General features: G+C 36.0%; 1 protein-coding gene across 3 annotated transcripts in view; it reads right to left on the reverse strand.

The window, feature by feature from the left end:
- Positions 1-23,474, reverse strand: part of LOC105218634 (putative epidermal cell surface receptor) — a 45,160-nt gene that overhangs the window by 2,080 nt on the left and 19,606 nt on the right. For 2 of the 3 annotated variants that reach the window (XM_029044457.2, XM_029044458.2), the window contains exons 3-9: positions 14,097-15,976; positions 7,693-7,924; positions 6,042-6,677; positions 5,620-5,889; positions 3,363-4,478; positions 1,781-2,806; positions 1,018-1,248 (exon numbers count right to left, since the gene is read on the reverse strand). In XM_029044457.2, coding sequence (XP_028900290.2) covers positions 1,018-1,248; positions 1,781-2,806; positions 3,363-4,478; positions 5,620-5,889; positions 6,042-6,677; positions 7,693-7,924; positions 14,097-15,976 — 5,391 coding nt within the window. The remainder of the gene's footprint in view (positions 1-1,017; positions 1,249-1,780; positions 2,807-3,362; positions 4,479-5,619; positions 5,890-6,041; positions 6,678-7,692; positions 7,925-14,096; positions 15,977-23,474) is intronic. The other variant, XM_011194345.3, reaches the window with a different exon arrangement.

Consider the following 23,474-nt stretch of genomic DNA (forward strand, 5'->3'; position numbering starts at 1 on the left):
TCGTCTTCAAAGTTCTGGTATATAGGAAGTAGGCGTGGTTGTGAAGCGATTTGGCCAATTTTCACAACATATCAATGGGATGTAAGGAAACTATTACAAACCAAGTTTCATTGAAATCGGTCGAGTAGTTCCTGAGATATGGTTTTTGACCCATAATTGGGCGACGCCACGACCATTTTCCATTTTGTAAAAAAAATCTGAGTGCAGCTTTCATCTGCCATTTCTTATGTGAAATTTAGTGTTTCTGACGTTTTTCGTTAGTGAGTTAACCCACTTCTATTAATTTTCAACCTAACTTTTGTATGGGAGGTGGGCGTGGTTATAATCCGATTTTTTAATTTTTGGACTGTATTAGGAAGTGGCTAAAAAAAACGACTGTAGAAAGTTTGGTTTATATAGCTCTATTGGTTTGCGAGATATGTACAAAAAACTTAGTAGGGGGCGGGGCCACGCCCACTTCCCCAAAAAATTACATCCAAATATGCCCCTTCATAGTGCGATCGTTCATACCAAATTTGATTTCCATAGCTTTATTTGTGGCTTAGTTATGACACTTTATGTGTTTTCGGTTTTCGCCATTTTTTGGGCGTGGCAGTGGTCCGAGTTTGCTCATTTTACAAAGCAACCTTCCTATGGTGCCAAGAAATAAGTGTGCCAAGTTTCATCAAGATATCTTAATTTTTACTCAAGTTACAGCTTGCACAGACGGACGGACGGACGGACAGACAGACATTCGGATTTGAACTCCACTCTTCACCCTGATCACTTTTTTATATATAACCCTATATCTAACTCGTTCAGTTTTGGGTGTTACAAACAACCGTTATGTGAACAAAACTATAATACTCTCTTTAGCAACTTTTGTTGCGAGAGTATAAAAACCGAAATAAAATAACAATTAAGCCGCCAATGTCGAATATATCTATATAAATATGGTCTCAGAGACCTTTTAATTATTTTTGACGGCCTGAAATATATTATATTAATTTCATATACTTTATTCTATTTCATACTCACTCATTGTCTCTTGTTGTATCTCCACCTTATACGAAGGATTATCATAGGCCGCATCACTCTTTCGTGGTGGCGTTATAGACGCTGTCTGATGTACTCGTCTCCTGGTTAGAATCAGTAACAGCACAATTGTGGACATAATTGCCAAGGCAGCAACCACGGATACAACAACTAGTGGTCCATAGTAATCACCAGCTGGTTGATCACCTCCAGCACTGGCTGTGAGCAGTTTACCTAAGTAAAATAAAATAATTATTGTTGGAATTCGTAAAATTAATAAATTGACGATTGACTTTTGAATTAATTAAAAAGTCCTTTAGATCGTTAAATCAATATTAATCTCAAATAAAACGACATTTCTGCATATAGGGTTAGGTTAGGTTAAAAAGGCTGATCCCCGCGACAGATTTCGCGATGGATCCCACTTGGATAGCTAAAATAGGTTACAAATCTCACTCACTACTAAGTTTTCATGAGATCTTTCCTCGAAAGAAAGGTAAACCTAAACAATTCTTTGCGGACTTCAGTATTGAAAAATGAATTTGACAAGGGTCTGATACGAAATGATATTTTAGCATCAAGTAAAGATTATGTTTCATATTTTATATATTTATAAAATTGGAAATATAAATATTTAATTACCCAAATCAGCAAAGAAGACTTGTATCCTTTCGATAGCATTAAATACTTACGAAAGACAAATGAGGTTTATAAAAAATATATTATACATTCTACATTGTACTTTTTAAAGCCAACAAACACTTACCAGTTTTTCCCGGCGTTGCTGGTCCACTCGGCTTTGTCATAAAGTTGACTACATTACTCTTCTTAATATTGCCATTTGTTAGATACATCTCTAGCCAGAGATGATATTTAGTGCCCGGTTTCAAGTCCATAATCAATGTACCCGTGGTACTATCACGTTTCGCCACCTTGAACACGCTTGAATCTTCTTTACCAGCATCACTCTGGTAGATAGCACGATAAATATTTACATATTTATCTTCCGGATATGGCACACCGTTCCATGAAACCTCCACACTCTGCGATTTCACCTTAGTCACATTGACCATAACATCAAAGTTGTAGACATCAACCTTTGGTGCGGTGCGCACTTTAATCATATGACCAGCCAAGAGTTCACCACCATGCCCCGCCAACGGTATATAGAATAGACCAATCTCATAGCCAGTATCTGCTTGTAAATTCTCAATTGTATAACTGGTGAGCGTGCGATGCACCAGCGGCGTGGATGAATAAATCTGACCGGTCAGCTCTTTGTAACGCAACTGTATACCATCAACATATTCTAATTGTTCATCAGCGATCTTCTTCCATGTCAATTGTAACCAAGTAGAGTTCGTCTCACTAACATTCAACTCTGGATCTTCTATACTCTTGAAGACATCCTTGAAGTCTGGACGATAATCTGAGATTTGTGGTGGCGGTGTTATCGTGCGATCGGCAGGCGTGGTCACAGTTAAGATCGGACTCGTTGGTTGTGAGTTCAGATCGCGCAAAATAAGTGTAATTTTAATTTTATATAATGAATTTGGCTCCAAGCCGGGAAGATCGAATTCCATCTGCGAAGTAGCAATTAGGTCTTCGGGTGGTGCAAAGATTTGCTGCTCCCAAGTAGTGGTATCGTTGCCGGGACCATTCGTATAACGCAGTTCGACGCGACCATGGAGATTGACATAAGTGGGCGGTACGGTGAAGATTATGCGTATGGTGCGTGGATCAATGGCTTCCAGATTGAGAACGTCAATGCCGCTTTGCAGATTGTTGAAGCCTAACATTAAGATAACGTAAGAGATACATATAAATAATAATTAAATTTTGTTACGCTAAAGGTAAATTTATAAGTTGTTGCTAGTTTGTAGTGTGGAGATACTTGTCTAAATATTTAAAAGGGCTCGACAGCTTGGGTAAATAAAAAATATACGATTTATGGAGTCCAATATATTGTGTTGGTATATAATTCACTGTATCCCTACTAAAATTTTGTCTGTTTTATGTTTTCTTAATATATTATCACCGACCCCTTTTCATATTTTAGTAGATGATTAGTTAGTTTAGTAAGAAGCATAGTGTTGAATAATGTAGAAATAAAGAAAAAATAAACTAATTTTATAAATAGTAAAGATAATGGTTTAACGATCCGTGTTATGTTGTGTTATTTACAACACAATGAGCTGTTACTTCGGAAGAGTTAGTTGATAGGAGGAAACCAAATACTGTGGTGAGTTAGCGGTTCTTGAGATAATGTATTCAAATGTTTAATGTTAATGGGATTGTGCGTGCATGTGTGTGTGTGAACTATGGCTAAGGCTAGGCTATGAATCAACCTTTTTGACTGGGATGCGTAGCGGTGGCAGCAATGGCCGGTAACACGCCGTGTTCGGTAGATTGCGCGGTTAAGCCCACAGCGCTGGTGGTCGCCGCGAAAGTAGTTGAACTACTCGCCGTTTGCTCCGGATGCTGCAGTAAATTGCTATTATTATTAGTATTGCTGTTACTAGGCGCATTCGGTGGATGTGCGTGCGGAATATGTAGTGGCTGCCCCAGACCAGGTACGACTGGAAAACCGCCATAAGCCACGGGTTGGCCGTCGACAATCGCAATACCATGCGGTGGTGGTGGCGGTGGTAAGCCACTATGCACGATCGGTACATATTGTGGATGCATGGGTGGTTGACCCGGTTGTTGATGGTGTATTAACTGTTGTTGTGGCAATCCACCACTCTCATTACCATGTCCATAGCCCGCTATATAGGCACCCTGTACAGGTGTATGTTGTAGGTGCTGTAAAATATGCTCGATGCGCACATGAGGTGACAAATTGGCTGGTCCTTTGAAGCCGGGCGGTGCACCCGGTGGTCCACCAGCAGCTCCAATGCCGGCAGGATGTGCCGCTGGCGGTCCAGCACCCAAGATATTAAACAAATCCGATTGACTAGTTGGTGCGGGCGGTTTACCCTGTGCGATGCCATTGGGACTAATGTCGTAGGGTTCATAGGAATTATAGGGACCAAAGCGATCTTTTGGTGGTTGTGCGGGATTGTAGAAACCGTATGGACCTGGTTGGCCAGCTGGTGGTGGATGCGGATTGTAGTTGACAACGTTGCCGATACCGCCGGGTCTGCCTAAATGTATGGGTATGAAACCGGGTGGTACAGTGTCATGTTCGTCTTGCGGCTCGTGCACATCGTATTTAACCTCATTTTGCTGTGGTTTCACAATAACCGGTTTCTTGACAAACTTTTCATGTTTATCATGTTTCTCGGGACGCGTATCACCAAATGGTGAAGCGCTCTTCGGCGGCTTACCATCGATAGTGGGGTAGAACGCGTCACCCGGACGAGAGGGCTTCTCATGCGATTTGCTGGGATATATATCATTTTTGTCGCTAGAGACGTGCGCCGTTATGCCGCCAGTGACGTTCGGCTCTTCGGTGGATGATGCTGTGGGAGATGATGAAATGCGGCAGATAGATAGATAGTTTGTTGTTATGACGTTAAACGAGTATGATATTGATGGCATTGGCATATTGTTTATTTACAAGAGAACAAATTGATTTTATGCAAAAGATTTTCACATGATGTTATTGATTTTTGGTTTTACAATTTATAGATTGCATTTAGATACGTGATATGTGAGTGCATATGCCATTATGAAGCACATAATAAGTTATAAATAAAAGAAAAATAGAAATAAATAAAATATTAGAATTTATGAAATCATAAAGAACGATGTAAAGACCACAACAAAGACAAATGCAAAGCATAACTTTATAAAAAAAGTCGGACGTTATTTTTTCATGGAATAGGGGATGGTACCTTTTTCTATGTAGTTTGCAAAATTTTAATGACTTATTGGCTCATAAATCTGCTAATAATACTCAGATAGTAGTAGTGGTAGTATCGACTTTCACGGTTGCAATTATTTGTTTTTGAAAAAATTTCGAACAGTTATTGAAAGATTTTTTGTTATGACGTTTTAGAAAAAAATCTAGTGTTGCAATTGATTACCTTTCGAAGAGGTTTTTACAAAGGTTATTTACTTTATTGCCAGTTAATATATCAGCTTATGAAGCGTATGTTAAATTTATGCTATAATTCACTTCTTCTTATTGTTCCACAAAAAGAGGTTTATAAAATATTTAAACTAACCTCAAACAGAAAGTGAATTTTTCGAGATCGTTTTCATGAACTAATTATAACTGATGTTAGTCTTCATGTACGGAAGAGGGCCTTTCAAAGCTCTCAAACCAATTAAATAAGGCCTCTAGATCAAATGCTTTCATAATGCAATTGTCGAAATTAATTTAAAAATTAATTAAGCATTATTAAGCATAAAATAAGTATCAGATAAAGTCTCAATAGCATTTCAAAGCACTGTCAACTCCTAAACCGTCAGTTAAGAACAAAATACCTTCGCTTAATTAGTAACGTGTTAGGCAACCTCACTTTTCATGCCACCAATGCTTCTTATCCACGTGCATGAATCACTTTTAGTGGCCGTTTTTGTTACTATTAATTATAAGATTTCTTCCAGAACCTACTTCATAATCAAATCACCACGAATATTTCATTTCATATTTACCGCTTAAATCGTGTACTCCTTCTGTATTGAAGACATGCATTGGCGGTACGAATGTAGACGATGCTACAACGTCATCGGCATTACCGCCGCTCAGTTTGGGCGTCAATGGTGCGCAGGCCCAATGCTTGCAGCATTCATCGTCTGGTATGGGTAAAATGCGCGCCTGCGTTGGATGGCAAGGCAAATCGGGTGGCGGGCGTGCGACTACTGGCGCGCATGCTGGCCGACATTCTACCTTACTGTTCTCACAATAGCAATGCTGTTCACAGCCTGTCACACGAAAGCGGCGCAATGAGCAGAGCGATGCATGAATGCGAAATGAAAGAAAAACAAAAAATAAAATATGTAGTTAGTGTTAGTTGCTTGCTGGTGTCATATTAAGTGTATTATTGTGTTTATTTGTGCGTTTATGAGATACTCACCCGTGAGATTAGTTGGTATAGGTGACCAATTGTCAAAGGTGTGACCCAGGTAATTACACGTGCCGTTATCCACGCAACGCATCTTCTCCGGACAGCAATTGGGCGCTTTCGGTTCAAAATTGGCCGGTTCCGGTTCCCAACGCAAACAATGCGGATTCATTAGATCCAAACCGAATGTGGATGGACACTGCAGCTTGGCGCAATGCACACCCTCTGGCGTGCAAATACATAACTGTTCGCAGCCATCATGGAACTGCTGACCATCGTGATAGTGTTGTCCCTTATATTCGCAATCGGCGGAGTCTTCACCGCCGGCACCGGAGATATCGCGCGCCTCCTCCGAACCGTATTGCTCGTCGCCAATCGAATTTTGCGCTGTTGGTGGTGATGCGGTCTGCTCGTGATCGTCTAGCGTCACATCGCACAACTCCAATTGACAGCAGATATCCTTGGGATCCTTTACGTAAACACACTTATCGAGGCGCGTATGATTGCGTTCCGGACAACGCGATTTGCAATTCATTACGCCACCCTCGTCGCAATGGCAAATCTGTTCGCAGCCGATTTCCAGTCGCTCGCGGAATTTGTACACGCTGCCTTTGTAGTGGCAATCGGGCCGTGGTGCTTGTGCGGAGGCTGCGTGTCGCGAATTGGGGACGTGTGCAAAAGTACGGTATTTTTTTTTTAATTTTTATTGGTATTGTCAGCAGTAGGTGGCGTGTTGTGCGTTGCATTTGAGATTCAGATTTGTTGTTGTTTTTATTGTTGATGAATTTAGCGCATATTTGTGGTTTCGCATGTGTTTTTAGGTTTATTTTGTTTAAGCAAATTAAATGAGAAGAACAAACAAAGCTTGAATAAGCAAAATGTGGTAAATAAATCATATGAGATAATGAGATTTGTAAGATATTTGAGTCTTTTCCAACTTATTTTGATATTTCTTATTGCATGCCCTTCCCAAGGTGTGGTAACAATGCGCTTTTTATGGTGATCTTGGTTATGTGCGTTCTTTTTTTTTTTTGTATTCCACCTGCTGTTAGTCTTGCAAAAATTGTTCTATTACTAAAGCAGATGAATTCCCATTACATTTAATTACTTTTATAAAAGGCAGATGAAGTGAATCACTGCGAGCTAGCAAGTATTTGCTAAATTGACGACAAATTCACTTCTTCAATGAAATTGGTGATTTCAAGTGGTTTAAAGCAAAAGGCTTTCAAAAATGGCTGAGGTAATATATAAATTCCATTTGCTTTCATTTCTGCTCTGATTTTCTATAACATAGCATACAAAATAGGTTTCAAATCCCCTCAAATATATATTGCACATTTTCACATGCCGATAAGTGATTTATAGGTTCTTTAACAATTATTTTCATTTCAATGTCTGATGATAAAATCTTCAATATTAAGCATGAAATTGTGTTACTTTCTAAATCTCTATCACCAAAAGTGATTTTGAATGATTTAAGATTTTTTTGCATCAAATTAATATAATTTCACTGCATTGTATTGAGGTGATTTGAAAGTGATATGAAAGCAAAACTAGTAAGAAAGTCTCCAAATCTATTATTTTTATTCAGATATACCAAAAAACAAATCTCTTTACTTTACTATATAAGAATCACTAAATCGCTACTCTTCAACACACTCACCATTCAGTTCACCCTCAGCATTCAATTCTATTGCACCCATTGTCGGCAATAGACCGCATTCCATGGTTGCGCAGCATTCATCAACAGCCACCTGCTGACAATGAGTCACATCCATATGTGGTGCACCGCCAACCAGTTTGAATGTATTACCCATGCAACGGGGTTCACAAATCCATTCGCCGCGATTACATGTGCAACGCTCATCACAGCCGCGATTCATAGTTTCGCCATTCTGCAAATGTAAGAAGAAGAAAATGATTGAGAAGTGTTTTATATACACTCAAAAAGCAGTTGCTATTTAAATAAATAATATTGTGTTTAGTGTCTATTTCTTCCTTCTAAGGATTTCATTAATTTTCAAAAATTAAAATATTTCAATTTGTTTTAAGGCATAATTGAAGTATTTAAAACTTAATTAAACTCAGACTGCATTTAATTATAAGTTATTTATATTATAGAATGATTTATATATTCAGCAATTTGCACTTTTTTCTTTGCAATTACATAAAATTATTGTTTTCCGCATACAATTATCGAAGTAACACTGTACGGCTGCATAAATTAAGCCTCACATAACTCAATAACAATAGAACAACAATATACTTACACAATAACATAGTTAGTATATTAGTATATTGTATATTGTGTTGTAGGCGCCTTAAGCCGTTATGTGGGCTGACTCAACAAACCGACGTCAATTGTCATTCTTATTCGCTGCCAATCAATTAATTATGAACGCAATTGAAAAGCTACTGTATTGCAGCAATATTTACTCATTTACTTGGAGACTTGTATATACTTATCTATATACATATGTATAATGACATATAAAATGTTTTTGTTGTATTTATTTAAATTACTCACTTTACTTATGCTTGGCTAATAAGGAAATACCGTAAAAGGTTCTGTATGAATTGGAAATTTAAAATACCTGAGTATGAATGTTGAAATAATGAGTTGCGTGCTCAAGTCTTTTGTTTGGTTGGTTCACTAAAAGCACCACTCTTGTTTTTGGTCAATTTTTTGTTACGTTTTCTGCTAGAACTTAATGAAATCTAATAAAAATCAGCTTTATTTCCACACTTGTTTGAATTTGAACCATTTTTTGGAGACATTAAAGAGTCGATTATTACTAAATCGGATTAATTTTCTTGTAATAATTAAATCCCGGATTCAAACTATATCTTTTCTTACGATTTTTTGAAAACTATATTGATTTGTTTTAAATTGAGGAATACAAATCTGTCGCTTTAACGTTATAATATAAATCTATTTATGCTCTCTTTGACCCATTTGGACCCTGCGAAGTTTACCGTCACGACTGTTACTGGTTCTAACTTTACATGTATCAATATTTTAGCTCGTATCTGTCAATACTATACATCTTTGTAAGGTCTTGACATAACCTACAAAATGAACGCCGAAATTCGCGATACTTTAAAGTTTTCCTTCGTTAAAGGCAAATCCGCTAGAGAAACGTTCCATGAGATTAATGGTGTTTTGGGGGATGTTACTCTATCACTTCGAACTGCGGAGGAATGGTTTCGACGATTCAGAGCGGGTAAAAACGACAACATGGATAAGCCAGCCGGCGGAAGACCTGTGACGACGAATACCGATCAAATCACATCGAGTTAGGCCAGCATGTGGCATGTGTGTAGCCTGAACATAAGCGCCAAGTGATTACCACCTATTCCTGTCCATGGTGAACGGTTTTGGTGGTGTAAAGTTGAACTCAAAAGAGGCTTGTGAAAAGTGGCTGTCCGAGTTCTCCGTTCTCCGATCACTGTAAAATTTTTATAAAGTATTGAATAAAGAGCAAAACAGCGAAAGGGAGATATTGCCAACCTAGTATTTACTTTATACCAACTTCAATGAGATAACAACGACGATGGTGGGCCAAATGCCATCGAAAATTCACTGCAAATTCTTAAGGCTTGTAAGTAATTGTAATATTTGACTTGCTTATTCTGTTGAAAAGTGGAGCAACTGCGAGATATATAGATAATGGCAAGGCGCGCAAATATTTTTCAGCTGCACGTAAAACCTTTGCAACCGCAACAGCTGTTGATTGGTGTGGTAAATATGTGAAAGAGTGTTTCCATATGTATGCGGGTTTGTGACTTTGTATGCACATTTGTTACTGCTTATAGCTTGTTGACTTCCACACTCATAACCATATTAGGGCGACTGCGCGCTTATTTCAACGGACTTCAATACTGTGGTAGCAGCAAAAAGCACTCAAAATTGCAAAAAAGCAAGTAAACATAAAATGCAACAAAGTGAAGAAAAAAAAATAATAAAAACCAAAGCCCGCATTTGCATTCAGGTGCTTTGCTTTTACAAAAGAAAACCCTAACTACACTAAACAATAAATATATAAAAATTTGATCGATTTTATAATTTTTTTTTTTAATATTATAAAAAACTCTATTTATTTCTAATTTCCTGTTGTATCTGTATTTGCAGCTATTTGAAGTTTTGAAATTTGCAATTCATTTGTAAACTGGTTATTTTATAGCAAAAGTTGCTCCACAAATTTGAATGCAAGCGGAAATTTTTGCGGATTTGATTTTCCAAACGACTTTCCTTGCATTTTTCGGAAGGTTGTCTGCTCGCGACCGATTCCGCATTTACCGGAGAGAAAACTTGTTTTCGCCAATTTATCTAGCAGACGTTTACCTATTTACAGACATAACATACATATTTACATACTAACAATGCAAATATGTATTCGATTTTGATTTCCGTAATTGTGTTACAACTGCCGGTAACAGTAAACGATCTCGGCGAAGAAACTAGAAAGGTGTATAAGTCATTACACGAGTATGTCGTGAATGAAGTAATTTGTATGATCAATTTTATAGGACGGGAAGCTTATTTATATTTATATTAATAAATAATATTTTCTATGGTGGAAGCGCGCGAATGAGTCCAATTTTTCATCTTTTTTAGTCACTGAATCGCCAAAATTCGTTAGAGTAAAACAACCGGTTTCTCCTTCTCAGTTAGTCAAAGTAAATCGCACCTAGTGGATTCCACTGGACGACAGGTCAGTCTACGCCACTTCCGAAGCAGGTTCGCCGAGTGAGAGCTGTTTCAGCTCAACGGACTTTCTGTGCTTTGGAAGCGGAAACACCTGAGCACCTACTCCTGGAATGTCACGCGATTGCGGGGTTATGGAGTCATGCAATGGGGTCTCTATAACCCCAAAGGGAAAGTATCGCGACCACCATTCCTGCAGCGTTACTAGGTTTTCTTAGAGCTACAGAACTGGATGGTATTCTGTGATAAACAGGAGAGAGCACAATATACCGTAGGTCTTCTTCGAAAGCTTTCAAATTTCTTTTGTGAGAGTAGCGCCGTCGGTCGGTGAGACTCAGTACCTATCGTATATATATATATATATATTGGAACGCTATTCTTAAAATATTTGAAAAGTTGCTGATAATATTTCTTTTAATAACAACAAATTAAAACTCACAGTAAAGTTCAAATGGGTGTTAGTAATAGATACCATGGAGAAAATTACCCATTTAAGGTCAACACTTTCGCAATGACACGCCCATTAGCAGACATTTAACAAACCACTTGACTATGCAAAAGATATTTCGCATTGCGTCGCCAACAAGCCCAAGAAGCAATAACAACAAAGGCGCAAAAGCACTTGTTCGGCGCTGCATCGCATGTGGCAGGTGTATCTCAGCACTAGTGTGGCATGCGGAATGCGATGGTCGGCGAGAGGAATGTGGCATGTGCATGTCCAGCAGCACACAGCTATTGATGCGAAATGCGTCACGAGGCAATTGAATGCTTCACTGCCGTTTAAGTGTGCAAACAGCACGACAATAAATGAAAATATTTGCAGACCATTTTGAAAAGTGAAAGTAAAATTCGATTTTTAAGTTGCGTTTTCTCGTTTTTCGTTTTCATCAGCTGAGCCAACGAAGCCAACACAGCCAGCGTATACCTAGAAGCATCAATGAAAGTGCAAAATAAAATGCAAAAGTCAAAAGACGGACAGCCAAGCGCAAAGTAAATATATACATATATTTCAGTAAATACAAACATACGCGCACATACTTATATACATAAGTGCACACGTAACTGCAGTGTGAGTGTATAAGTATGTAAGCGCTTACGGCAAGCCGAGACTGGGCAGGTAAAACCCCGTGTTGTTGACGGACCGACAGCCATGCAACGCTTTAATGAGTACCGGCCGGCAACAAAAACACACCTGATGTACATACAAATCTATACACACCGACAAACAATTGTATATTTGAATTGTTGCCGGTACTGGTCTGTCGGTTATGATGGGCGCGAATGGCGCTCCGTACCATTTGGTGGCAGCTCAATTACGGCTCAAACTTTAAGACTTTTGTAAATATTGTAATTAAAACTTTAACGAAAACTGTGAATGTTTGGCGACACCGTAAGTGGATATTTCGGTTGCATAAAAGTGAATTTAATATGTGTATCATATAATGCGAGCACAAATGCACTTTCTTAATATGAAATTTAATGATTTCACAATAAAATTGGGAAAATCTCATTCAAAGTATAAAAAAAGTATAAACTTTTGGTATATGAGTATATATATTTTCTTGATTGACGATGAAAGTTTTGGATCCTACACAATATTATTTATTACAGTTATCAACACATGGAAGTTTGTAAATCTTCCGCAGAATATTTCTCCCGAACTCTCCAAAAGCTTATTGCATTTTCACACAGGAGCTAAACGCTGATTTAGATCGATTTGCCATACAGAATAAAAATCAAAATTTTCTACTTTAATATTTAGTTGAATGATAATCGAGTTGAAAATGAAATGCAACTCTGCTACAAAGAACGTATTTGTAATTGCATAGACCTTTGTGTGCGAGTTGTTGTCAGCGCTATAAATTTGGATGTATTTTTTGGTAAAATAGCAATAATACAACTCCACAGTAAATGTCGCTGTTAGAAATAATTGTTGGATTGTTGATAGAATAGCAAACTTTTTATGAAAAAACAAACTTTTTATGAAAAACAGAAACAAAAATTTATAACAGCTGATCGATTATCAAATAGCCGCCAGTGTGAAGGGCAAAACCTGGTTTCTCAATTAAAATTTTAATTGATCAATTAATTTGGCTGTGCGAAAAGGCTATAACTTCTATAACTTGAGATCGTTGCTGATTTTGTAATCCTCATTGCATACATCTTTATACGGAAGATTTACAAAAAAAGCATTCAACAAGTTGATCTTCCAATAACACATCGTTCTGAAGAGTTTCTTTAAATTGAGGATCTTGATAATAAGATCATATTTGACATAGCAGAGCTTCGATTAAAAGAAAGTTGGCCTGACAAACACTTGAAACGTATAATTTTTCAGACAACATCTGGAAACATGCCAAACTTACGTTAGATACTACGATACAAATCTTCTAAAAATATCAAAATCAGTCAAGCACAACACAAATTTGTTGAGGCAACGCCTGGGTGACATGACTGATAAAACGTGATTCAACCTGAGTCTAGAGAGTCCTGAAAACAGGTCAGAAGAGAGTGCTGAGCTATTTCTATCTCGTCTTTGCAGAAATCTTCGTACCTTGAGTGTTTAGCTTTTAAATGGAACAACAGTAAGAGGGTCACTTATTAGAAGGTCACTTATTAGAATTTTTTCAAAGTATTCAAATTAGTATACAAATAAACATTTTGCATCTGTAAATAACTAAATACCGTTATAATATTAAAAAAAAAAACAACTCAGGCATTCGAAAATAATCTTCAAAGCCAGTTCGTTTCGTACACCAAAATACAAAATATAATATTACGCAATTTTTAAAGTGCATAAATTACAGAAAAAAGATAATAACAACAAAATAAACCTGATCATTTATGTTTTTAGTCTTTTTTTCGCTGAGCGAGAAGAAAGTGAAAAATCTTGTTAAATGAAACGCCACAGAAATCTGGTTTTCGAAATCGTGAGCAGCTTGTGAAATGCCAAGTGGCTCATTGAATGTTTTTTCCTTCCAATAAGTAAAGCGCTATTGTTTTATCGACTGGCGCGTCACTACGTGTATTGATTAGTAATGCGACCAAACGTAACTGTGGCCAAGTAAGCTAAACTACCGAATAACCGGGGGATATGAGGAAGCAAAAATAAGTATTACATAATTTGAGTACTTTGGAGTGCTTCACAATTCAAATGAGTAAAATAATCAATACATTTTTTTACACGTGAACGCTATATATATGTATGTCTCTGTATATACTATAAAAATTATATGTAGCTTTCAAACAAAAAGTAATTTTGCTATTCTAACGCCTCTCACATAAATTTTACTCTAGCCAATGCTGGTGCTAATTTTCCATAAACACACTTTTTATCTACGCACACCCCTATCACTTACCTTGTACATTCTGTCATCACTGCCAGTGCAGTCTTGATGCATTGCGGCCGCACCCACTGGCGCTGATGTAACCTCGGTGATCTTCGGCTGATGTTCATGATCGTGCTGTTGTTGTTGTGGTTCTTCATTGGCGCTATGATTGTTTGGGGGCTGATTTTGTTCGTATTGTTGTTGTTGTTGTTCATAAGTGTTGCGCGTTACATCCATTTGATCGTCATCATCCATACTGATATCACTCAAATCCAGCAAAGCAGCGCTTTTATGTTCAACACTTTTGTTCTTGTTGTTGTTGCCGTCGCGTTCTGTGGTCACAAAGTTGTGGTAATGATAGTTCAATGGTACATCATCGTTCTCCGCCGAAATGCTATCGCCCACAGAACGGCCCTCACCATGATAGAAGAAATGTTGTGGGAATGGTGTTGATAGTGATTCGTCATGGTTATTATACGTTTCAGCGTTGTTGTTGCCTTCCATTGAGTCGGACTTAATTGTTGTTGTGGTTGCTGCTGTTGTTGTTTGTATGTCCATGTGATCGTGCAAATGAATATGATCGTGCGACTGTCCTTCGCCGATCGGCACCACAATTGGTTCTTCATCGACATTAGATTTTGTTGTTGTTGCTGGCACTTCTTCTTTAGCATCTTCATGCACAATATTCATGGCGCGTCCACGTTCCTCATTTGTTGCGTTTGACTCAATTAAAGTTGGCACAACTACCGTTTTACTCTCTTCAGTGCTGATCGTTTTCTCAACATCCTCCGCAGTTGATTTCCTTGCCGTCTCGACTACGGCCGCTTCGGTCGAACTACTCACGTCTTCGGCAATTAATTTAAAATCTTCCTGCTCCGCCAAGCCATCATGTTGATCGGAGAGTATGTGCGCATGATATGGATCGTCTTCGTGTTGTGGTGTCTCGGCTGCGTCGCCGGCAGCTCCTGTAGCCGTGCTATCACTTTCGTTTTCTTTCTGCATTGTTGCTGCCATCATGGCGGCCATCATCGATTCATCGCTATTGCTGGCGGTAATCAAAGTTGCCGGATGGCGAAAATTATTCAGATCCTTGTCCTCTTCGAATTCATGTGATATTTGGTTAATCAACACTTCAGCGGGCGTATGCACTATTTTCTCCTCACCGTGTGCGTCATGCTGCTCGTCCTCACCACTCTTGACACCGCTAACAGACGGTATGTCTAGCGGTTGGCTGGGTTCTTTGTTCTCAGCGAAAATGTCATTCGAAGTTGAGGAGATCACATGCTCCGTCGAGTGATCATGTTCATCGATGTGATCATGTATGGCATGTTCATGATGTGAGTGATCGTTATCATCTATATGTACGTGCTCATGATCATGTGCGTGCTCGTGTTCGTGTTCATGCTCGTGTTCGTGCGCATGATCATGTTCGTATGCATGATCATGTTCATGATCGTGTCCATGATGTCCGTGTATATGTTGGATATGCTCCGCTTCGTATTTTGTCAAGTGCGTGTGATTGTGATTGTGTTCAGCCTTCTCCTCCTCGATAATCTGTTGCGCATGCTCGGCTAGTACATGTGGTACTATGATTGCTTCATTCAGATCGGGCGTTGCGCTGGTCGTAGTTGTTGTAATAGTTTGATGTGCACTAATGTCGATATCATGTTCTTTATGCTCCTTTGCTTGACGCTCGCTGTTATGCTCGTAACTGGGCGTGGTTGTTGGCTCGGTTGTGACAATAGGTTCTATGGTGGTCACCGGTAAACCGGATGGTGGCGCAGGCGCACTATTGTTGGTGGTGGCAGTGCTCGGCGCAGCAGCGTCATCATGTTGCGCCGATAATGTTGTCTCTGCTGCAGGAAGCGGTACTTCTGTGGATGGTGCTGCTGTGGAACTGGCGACTGGATCTGCAAGGAAAAGGTTTAAGCGTAATTAATAATTTGATCTCATTTCATACAAAAAATCTTCTTAAATAAGTTTGGACATATTTTATCTAGGTGTGACTAATCTATTCACTTTGTTAAAGCGCTAACTGCTTGGCTGTTCGAACCTAAGACAAGCGAAGATGAGCGTGTTGAATGAGTGACTATTACCAAGAGAGTAGTGGATTCCAATCTTGACTGAATTATAATTTAAGAATTATAGAAAAATATCTTATATAGCAATCACTCTTCAGACGATTGTTACAAACCATAGAGAGAGAAAGAGAGACTATGACAAAATGGTACTTTTAAAATGTTGACTGCACTTTAAGAGAAGAACGGCGTATTCTTTTCAGAAGTAATGAAAAAAAAGTTGAAAAAGTTATAGGACTGGGGATTATGTGGTCTGTAAATAGCAAATTCTCTAACAAATTTCAACAAAACTATATCGAAAAAATCACTAATTGTTCAATAAATTGTTGCATGAAATAAAACTGTAATTTGTAAAAAAAGAAATAATTATTTTCCAACTCATTAAATTTGCGATAAAATCAGATTCAACGCGCAAATAATAAATTACATTTCATGCTAGTAAACACATCAAACAAAAAGCAATAAGAAATGCGTGAATTACATATGTACATATATGTATGCCCATGTACAGACTATGTTTCATGCATTTATCTAAACTCGAAAGCGTGTTTGGAACGTGCTTTTAACACATCCGCTGAGTGAGCACGACATAAGCACGCGGTAAAAACGCAAGCAACATCACATGCGTTTACATAGCGTACCTATTATGTATATACAGTATACTCTCGAAAAGTAAATCGATTGGTATTTTGGGTAATTTACTTTTTCGAATAATTTACTTTTCCAAATATATACATAAATTACCTGTTTTTATAATATTAAATGCAATTTTAAACTTAAAAAATTCATTCATTTATTTGCTTCAATAAAACATATGGATTTACATGAAAAACATATTTACATTTACATACATACATATGTATTTACTATGAAGAGAAAAAATCTTGAATATTCTTTTGTTTTTTTTTCTTTTGCAATATATTTTCTGACCATTTTTGTACGACAATTCAAAAAGTCTGACAAATGATTTGCATCGTTTTCATTTTTAAACCAGTGGATCAAGTGTTTTTGCAACATCGTAAAAAACGCTGCTTGCTTCGTTTCTAATTGTTTATCACACTCTCGGAAAAGTAAATTAAAAATTATAAAATATAATTTTTCGAGATGCATGTGTAATCTTAAAGGTGATTAACTTTTCCGCGATTATTTACTTTCTGAGAATTTACTTTTCGAGAGTATACTGTATCTGTAGAAAAATAAATTTAATTGCACTGCTGGTGGTATAAGGGTGTTGTTGCTTTAAAACAATATGTAATGAATTAAAAATAAACGAATCATTGCGAATAATATCAACTAAAACCAAAAAAAAAATTAACAATTAAATTAAAAGGAAGCTTTTCTGCGAAAACGTCATAAAAACTTATTATTGCCTTTGTGCGCTTGAGAAAGGTAAACCAGGTAGAATTTCTTTTCACTTATGCGCATTTAATTTTATTTTTATCATTTATAATCGCTGATAAATGCTAACTTATTTACACTTAATCATGAACTTTGCTATTAAAAACATAAAAATGCTTTGAACGTGACATCGCGATTAAGAATTGATTTGAGCACTTATGAAAGCGCTTAAATATCGGAAGAGTAGCGAAAAATAGAGAAAATATGCATGCATTGTGATAGCCAGATAAGAAATTAAACAAAACAGGTGAATAAGTACTTGTGCTTTAGGTAGCAGTAACCAGAAATCCGGTTACCAGAAGTTGCTCAGTAGTTTTCTTAAAAATAAACAGTTATATTTTAAGAGATAGCCGGTTCTATCGTTCATTTTATTAAGTCAAAATGTTTTATTCTAGTTAATAACATATTAGGAAGCTGAAAAAAAAATATTTCAAAATATATTCAATGTGTACTTGTACAACCGAGACCGATCCAAACATATTGAACAATTTATTTACTACCAAGTTGAATGAACGAACGGTATGGTTGTGGTCTTTTATTTTTTTTTTATTCTTTTGCAGTGGAACCAGCTTACTAATGTTTGCATTAGTTCAGGAAAATGATGTCCAAAAATTTTTGAAAGAAGATCAATTAGAGCTGCCATGTTTTATATAGTTCACTAGCATGTTTTATTCTTTTTTAATAATTTTTTTTTCTTTTTTTTTTATTTAGACCGATCCCACGATCACTAGCATGTTTTATTCTTTTTTAATAATTTTTTTTTTCTTTTTTTTTTTATTTAGACCGATCCCACGACAGTCGGTTCTACGTAACCGGAACGGACCCGGATTTTTATCCGGCCAAGGACTGTCAAATCGGCAGCATTCCTCAAAATTATTTGGGGAATGTTTTATGCATTCAACAACAACAACAACATTTTTATTTAGATGTCTCTAGGGTCAGGCACCATCGATTAAATCGTTTTATATCGATCTTGGACATTTTTGTCAACATTAACCCAACAAAATATTTGTAGAGATCTGTTTGCATCACAAACTTATTCTCAACTGAAAATGTCAATTTTTGAGCCGAATTCTGGACATTTTGCAGCCAGAAAGATGGTCAAAAGTAGTAGCTAGCGACTTCCAATATTTCGAATAACATTTTTGTAACCGTTTTTATACAAAAAAAGCCTTAAATTAAAAAAAAAATTCGGCGGAAGCAAAGTTGTAGACTAATTTTATGTTCTTTATCTTAATTATATGTTCTTTATTGACAAATACATCTTATATTCTTTTCCAATCCCCTTACTTTTCCATTCTTAACACACTCGAAAACGGTTAATTTCAAATCCACAATTACCTGCCGATTGGCGAAACGGTTAAAGCTCTACAGCATGACGCATAGTACAATACAGTAAACAAAAAACTGTAAGTTATGAGTTTAAGCACAAAAGGTGGGCAATAACAATGTCATTGAAAGACGCTGTGTCCATTAACTCAAATGAAATGCTAGCACAAATATTTCTATTGAATTCACAGCTAATTTTTATTTTGCGAATTCAAAGAAGAGATTAACGGCAAAACAACAGCTTAGAAGAGCTTAAATGAACATGAAGCAACAAAATGGCGTTAATGAAAAAAGTTTTCTATATTTAACTGAGATTCGAGAATTTAAATGATATTTCTTACCGAAAGGTTATTATGAGAAATTTGTGGTAAAATATAATGCTCGAAAGTATTTATTAAGAACCGTTCTGAAAGTTAGCGATTGAAGAATCGATATGCAGGTAAATTATAAAACATATAAGAATTTATAGGCATGAATCATTGCTAAAATTGTTAGAATAACTTAAGAATACGACAATATGAAGAAGTGGAAGAAATATTAAAACAACTGCAACTTAAACAACTGAGTTTGGGATATAAATAACATTTGGCAGTAAGTTTGCAGTTAGCTATAAATCAAAAGAATGTATGTAGCTATATTTCTTATCCAATGCAAGTTTGCATGTATTTGTGTATATTTTGTTTTTTTTTTTATTTATGACTTTGTAGCAGCTTCAAGTTTGTATTATTGCTACATATGTGTCTACTAAGCTTTTAAGGTTGCGTATACCGTGATAATATATCTTTTAGGTACGCTTGAACCTGAAATTTGTTTCTTGCCATGGGGCTAATGGCTAATGATTAAGTATATACAATTATATAACCGGCAGCTGAATAAGGAAGGTAAGTTCTCATATATTATGTGCACACGAACCAATTTATTGAAGACTTAATGGGTGTGTGTATGGACATTAATTAAAGGGTTATTCAAGAATTATGAAACATACAAATGAAAAAGAAACGATTAAAACAAAAACCAAATTTAAAAACAACAATAATACAGCGAAATTAATTATTTAAAAATATTGTATAATAAGATAACAAATTGACAGCAAATCTTATTTAACAATTTTTTTGCTTGAGCACTCATTAATTAAGCCAATATATCGATAATAAATGCCTTTGAAATTTTATTATTATTAAGTTCTATTGTTTTTATGATATATATATATATACATACATATTTTTTTCAACTAAGTACATAAATAGCTTGAAATAAGAAATGTTAATATTTAGTAATTAAATTAAAACAGTTTTTCTCTGAGTTTTCCAATATTTTTTGATTAGTAGTTAAAAAAATTAGTAATTTTATCTAATTTAATAATTTAATAATTTAATTTAATTTAATTTAATTTAATTTTATTTTATTTTATTTTATTTTATCAAACATATCAAATGTATTATTAATAATTAAATTATATATTTTTTTTTAATTTGTATACAAATGTATATATTTTTTTAATTATTTATTAATTTCTAAGAATGAGTAATTATATTTCTAATTAGTTTAATTTTATTTATTTAAATTTAAATAGAAACATATTTTTTTATTATAATTTTCAATAGCTTCTCAAACCTATTACTTAATAGTTTCTTTTAGGAAATGAAATCATAGCCCATCCATAATAAAAAAATGAGAAAGCATAGAACAAGTTCGTTGCTCAACTCTTTTGATTTTCAACGCCTCAACTGACATTCTTTCCCACTATGCTTCTTCTACCATTCACTTCATATATATATATTTATACATGCTTAAATCTGCAAATGCTAAGTAGTAAAGGAAACACTGTAAGTGGGCAATCATATTGTTAACGCTGTCAGCAGTGCGACGCGTACTACAATCACCAACAACTACTTAGCCACGAAGAATGGCATTCTAATTGAATGAAATTTCACCACTTAGTGGACGATGGTATTTGCGCCATTACTGCCAACACCAGAGACAACCGCTAAGCTGAGTACTCTATAACATATTTATACATACACACATATGTACAATATATATAAGTCTGTAAGTAAACTCCCCCTGTGCTGTAGAATAAGGGAAGTGCTAGAGAAACATTGTGAATGGAATAAACAGAAAACCGCCAAAAAAAAAAACAATATAAAACACATAAAGGTAAAAAGAAACAAGCAAAAATATAGGAAAAAATAACAGTCTTTATTTGCGGACAGAAACAGAAACAGAACTCAAGGTTCATGTCAATAACCCTCACGCACCTAAGCGGCACTTGGACTTGGACAGACGAATGGCCCGGTGAATGTTGGCTAAAGTGTTTTGCGGAGAGCTGCTTTTTAGACCTTTCGCTATGCTTTGGGAATATAGACAAACATTGTTTACAGTATATATAGATATTCTTACTGCAGTCAAAACAAAAGTGCAATTTCTATTGAAGAGCAGAAAGGAAGAAACCACCATTGTGTGCCGCCAAACTGACAACTGGTTGCACGAATGAATTTAAAATGAGTTACAAATTGCAGAAAAAATTAGTTGCAACGAAGCAAACACTAAAGCATGAAAATATAAATATAATAAAAGAAATAAAAGGGCGAAATTGAAATTGAATTTTTAATAAATATAATAAAAATAGACATCTGACCTATTCTTTATGATTATTTGGTAATAAACTCATCTTCACTTTTTTGTAGTGGTATTTACTTTTCGATGCATTAGCAACGAAAATATGTAGCGCAACGAAAATTCGTCACGCTTGCGATATATTTAACAACACCCAAGTGAATTTTGATCCTATTTGAATATAATTTTGAATTGTTCGGTATTAAAACTAAAATGGCTCAAAATAAAAAAGTAACTACGTTGACGTCTGTTAAAAAAATTTTCCACAAATTTTTAAAAATGCATAAATATACTAAATACTAGTACATATTAAAGAGGTTTAATAATACATAGAGTTGAAAAATTTTTCGAAAATTTTGTCACCACCTGTCAATATTTTTATTCAGAAAATTTTATTAGAATGGTCTTCATAAAAGTTTAAATTTGTTGTTGTATTCATTCATTATATTATCGAAAATCAATTAAAAATGTTTCACTGTAGGCTACTATGACGCTCAGCGCCAACACATTTCGTTGCTTATCTCCTACGAAAGGCATTTAAGACGCAATTATAGCATAAGTACCCAGCTGCTTTGCATAGTCATGTCTCATGTCCTTTGTATTATTAGTAATTGAATATACGAGTATAGCACCGCTATTTATTAAAACAGCGCACGTTTTTCACTTCACTCAAACTTCACTTCAGCATTTAAGTCAAGACAAGGCATTGGTCTGTAAGGGTGATGGACAGCAAAGGAAAATATAAAGAGGAGTATAAAATAAACAACTGCAAGTGCCGCTTAAAAGCAAAAGTCAAAGCAGACTTGAAATGAGAAAAATGTGAAAAAAAAAACAATAAATAAATAACGAAAAGGTGCATTGAGACGGATGTGCTCAAGCGTGTGGTATTTTGCAGTCAATATGCACGCATTAACATATTTCAAAGGAAAAATATACACAAACACACGCACTTGTGAGCGTTTGGGTTTTTACAGTTTTTTTTTTTTTTTGTTTTTCTTTCATTTTTTATCGATTGACCGGAAGAGCGGCACAAAATAACAGCAATAAAAAGTGATAATATTTGATGATGCCGAAAACAATGGCGGATGCGCCAACAAACACCGAAGCATGTTAATAACGCCAGCGGCAACAAGTTATGCGATCAGCGTATGTGTGGGGTCTTGAATACATATGCTTACATATGTATGTATGTACATATGCTTATGAATATAAAACATATGCTCTAAGCATAATAGAACTGAGTTTTTAAAAAACAAATTTTAATAAAATATTTATAATATAATAATTTAAATATGTATGCAACCATGTCATTTGCGCTTTTAATTACGCTTGTTAACACCAAAGTCAACGCGCGTGCCCAGCCACATTCGCTCGATCAAACACGCACATCCGCATGCCGGCTACATAGCTGTATATGTCCGTCTGCATTTGGTAATAATGACTCATTTGCACAACTGCACATTGCGCGCTTTCATTTGGTGACTGTATTTTGTCAACAAAAATTATTGCACCCGTTTACTATTTGCTTATGTGCCGCAATTTTTGGTATCTCGTCTACCCATGTACGAATACGAGTGTCGAAAATTTTTCGTAACGGTCCAACTATGTCCAAATACGTATCGTATTTGGGTCGTTGATTCGTTAGCACTCCATGGACATTGCGTGGTGACAAGCTTTATGGCCATTACGTTATGTTGCTTTACGGTCGTTTTACTTATTACGGAAATACAGAAAGTGTGTGGGCGGTAAGAAAGCGACAATTCAATACGCAGCGGTAATTATGAACTTAAGTAGTATGTGGCGTGTGTGTCAATGCGTATTCTTCAAAGCGGTGTGAATGACATCTGTGGGTAAGAAGGAAAAAGTTAGTTGTCATTGCGGATGACATAACTTTGTGACAAATTGTAGGCGAAGTAGTCATAATATTTACAGGTAAAGTTGGTGCACTGTTATTAAATCCGGTTTTGATTTTTCAATGAGAGTTGGG

The sequence above is a fragment of the Zeugodacus cucurbitae genome, chromosome 2 (genome assembly GCF_028554725.1).
Source record: "Zeugodacus cucurbitae isolate PBARC_wt_2022May chromosome 2, idZeuCucr1.2, whole genome shotgun sequence".
In the NCBI taxonomy this organism is placed as follows: domain Eukaryota; kingdom Metazoa; phylum Arthropoda; class Insecta; order Diptera; family Tephritidae; genus Zeugodacus; species Zeugodacus cucurbitae.